General features: G+C 49.5%; 1 protein-coding gene across 1 annotated transcript; it reads right to left on the reverse strand.

Annotated features, from left to right (window-relative positions):
• Positions 1–18: 18 nt before the first annotated feature.
• On the reverse strand, positions 19–1221 carry LOC121939402 (histone-lysine N-methyltransferase 2C-like). Its single transcript, XM_042482418.1, has 3 exons — positions 735–1221; positions 458–570; positions 19–304 (listed from the first exon to the last, which is right to left on the reverse strand). The coding sequence occupies exons 1-3, from the start codon at positions 1081–1083 to the stop codon at positions 137–139; spliced, it is 630 nt and encodes a 209-aa protein (XP_042338352.1). The 5' UTR covers positions 1084–1221; the 3' UTR covers positions 19–136.
• Positions 1222–1778: the final 557 nt, after the last annotated feature.

The raw sequence follows: 1778 nt of genomic DNA on the forward strand, positions 1-1778 counted from the left end.
AGAGGATGTTTATTGATCAGAGGATGTTTATTGATCAGAGGATGTTTGGACACAGAGGACAAAGTAAGGACGGTCTGAGACTCTGTCAGAAACTAAACTTGGTTGTCAGGTCTAACAGTTGTCATGGTGATGACCTTTAACACAGGAAGTGTGTGTTTCCTCCCACCTGCGTGAGCGGCACTCGGACTCCGGCCAGCAGTGCCAGAGAGCTGCGCTCGGGGCCCGCCGCCCGGCTCAGCTGGTAGTCCACGGGGACGGGGACCCGCAGCAGTTGCGCCACCGCCGCCATCACGCCTGCGGCGTTCTGCAAACACAGTGATGTCATCAAAACGGTGACACCATCAAATCAGTGACATCATCAACACAATGATGTCATCAACACAGTGACATCAGAGGTGACATCAACAGAGGGGAGGAGCCAATGCTGGCACAGCATGCAGAGAGAGGAAGAGCTCACCTGAGCGGCAACTGGGCTCAGTGTTATCGCTATGGTAACCAGGTCAGCGTTAGAGCAGGAGGGAGGACCCTGATGGTGAGGCTCTGCCTTCACTTCCTGTTTGACTGCAGAGCCTGAAAACACACACACGCGCACACACACACACACACACACGCACAGAGATTGTTTTAATCCTGCTATGAATCAGGACTGCAGTACGATGTTTGTGTGTGTGTGTGTGTGTGTGTGTCTGTGTGTTGCTCTTCACATGGAGCAGGACACACTGCTGATGGCTAACCTTTGCCCCAGGCGCAGGGCATCATGGGTATTGTAGGCGAGGGGCAGGGTGACGGCGGCTCCAGTTTGATGAAGGACAGGTCCGGGTACCTGCTGACTTCCATGTCCGTCACGCTCTCTGGAGATGAGGACGGGACGAAGCCCTCCGGGCTGTCCCGTCCCGACAAGTCCTGGACCCTGAAAAGAGGACAGACGAGGACAGTGAGACAGAAGAAGATTTTGATTGATCGATCTAATTTTATTATTGTGTCATGCATAAATAATATGCCCAGCCCAAAGGGGCGTACGAGACTCCACTGAGAAAACAAGAAGACCAGAAACCACGAGCAGACGCTCGATAAAACTAACATTCACGAAATAAACCATCCTGACGTTTCTTCCAGGCTTTGGGGACGCAGATGACATCATCAGTGCTCCTTTTTCAGGACTGAAAAAGGTGATCTTAACTCATCATAAAATGTACAATATAACAGGAAGAAGTGAGGGACACCAAATTTAATGAGGCCATAATACAGTCTCAAAGTCCTCAACGTCCTCAAAAAGAGTCAATAATGGGGGCGCTAGCGAGCCGCAATGGAGTAAGTCGCACTTTTATGAGCTCCTACAGAATCTCAATTACAAACATATATTACTCGACATCTACGCTCGAAAATACAAATTAAATGTGGTAACTGTATATTTAACACTACCCGGCAAAGTCAGTGAAGAAGAACCGACGCTAATGGCAGCAAATCTCCAAAAATACAACTACGAAGCTCGGCCCAACACAAGGCCCCAAACCTCCTCGGCTAAAAGTCCAGATAAATCCGGCCTGACCCCACTTGAACCTGGAGTAAGTACAAGCATGAACGCCGCAACAATCAAAGCGGACATCCTCTCCTCACTGAGAAAAGAAATATCGTCAGTTATCAGAGAAGAGTTGAAGAGCGCGCTGGCGAAGGATTTTGAATCGCTGAAGAGAGAAATGATTGATGTGAAAACCGAAATAGCTAACAACACAGCAGCTATCCGCACAGAGGTTGAGCAGGCGCAAGCGAATGTGAAG

This window comes from Plectropomus leopardus, unplaced genomic scaffold (genome assembly GCF_008729295.1).
Source record: "Plectropomus leopardus isolate mb unplaced genomic scaffold, YSFRI_Pleo_2.0 unplaced_scaffold4761, whole genome shotgun sequence".
NCBI classification, from domain to species: domain Eukaryota; kingdom Metazoa; phylum Chordata; class Actinopteri; order Perciformes; family Serranidae; genus Plectropomus; species Plectropomus leopardus.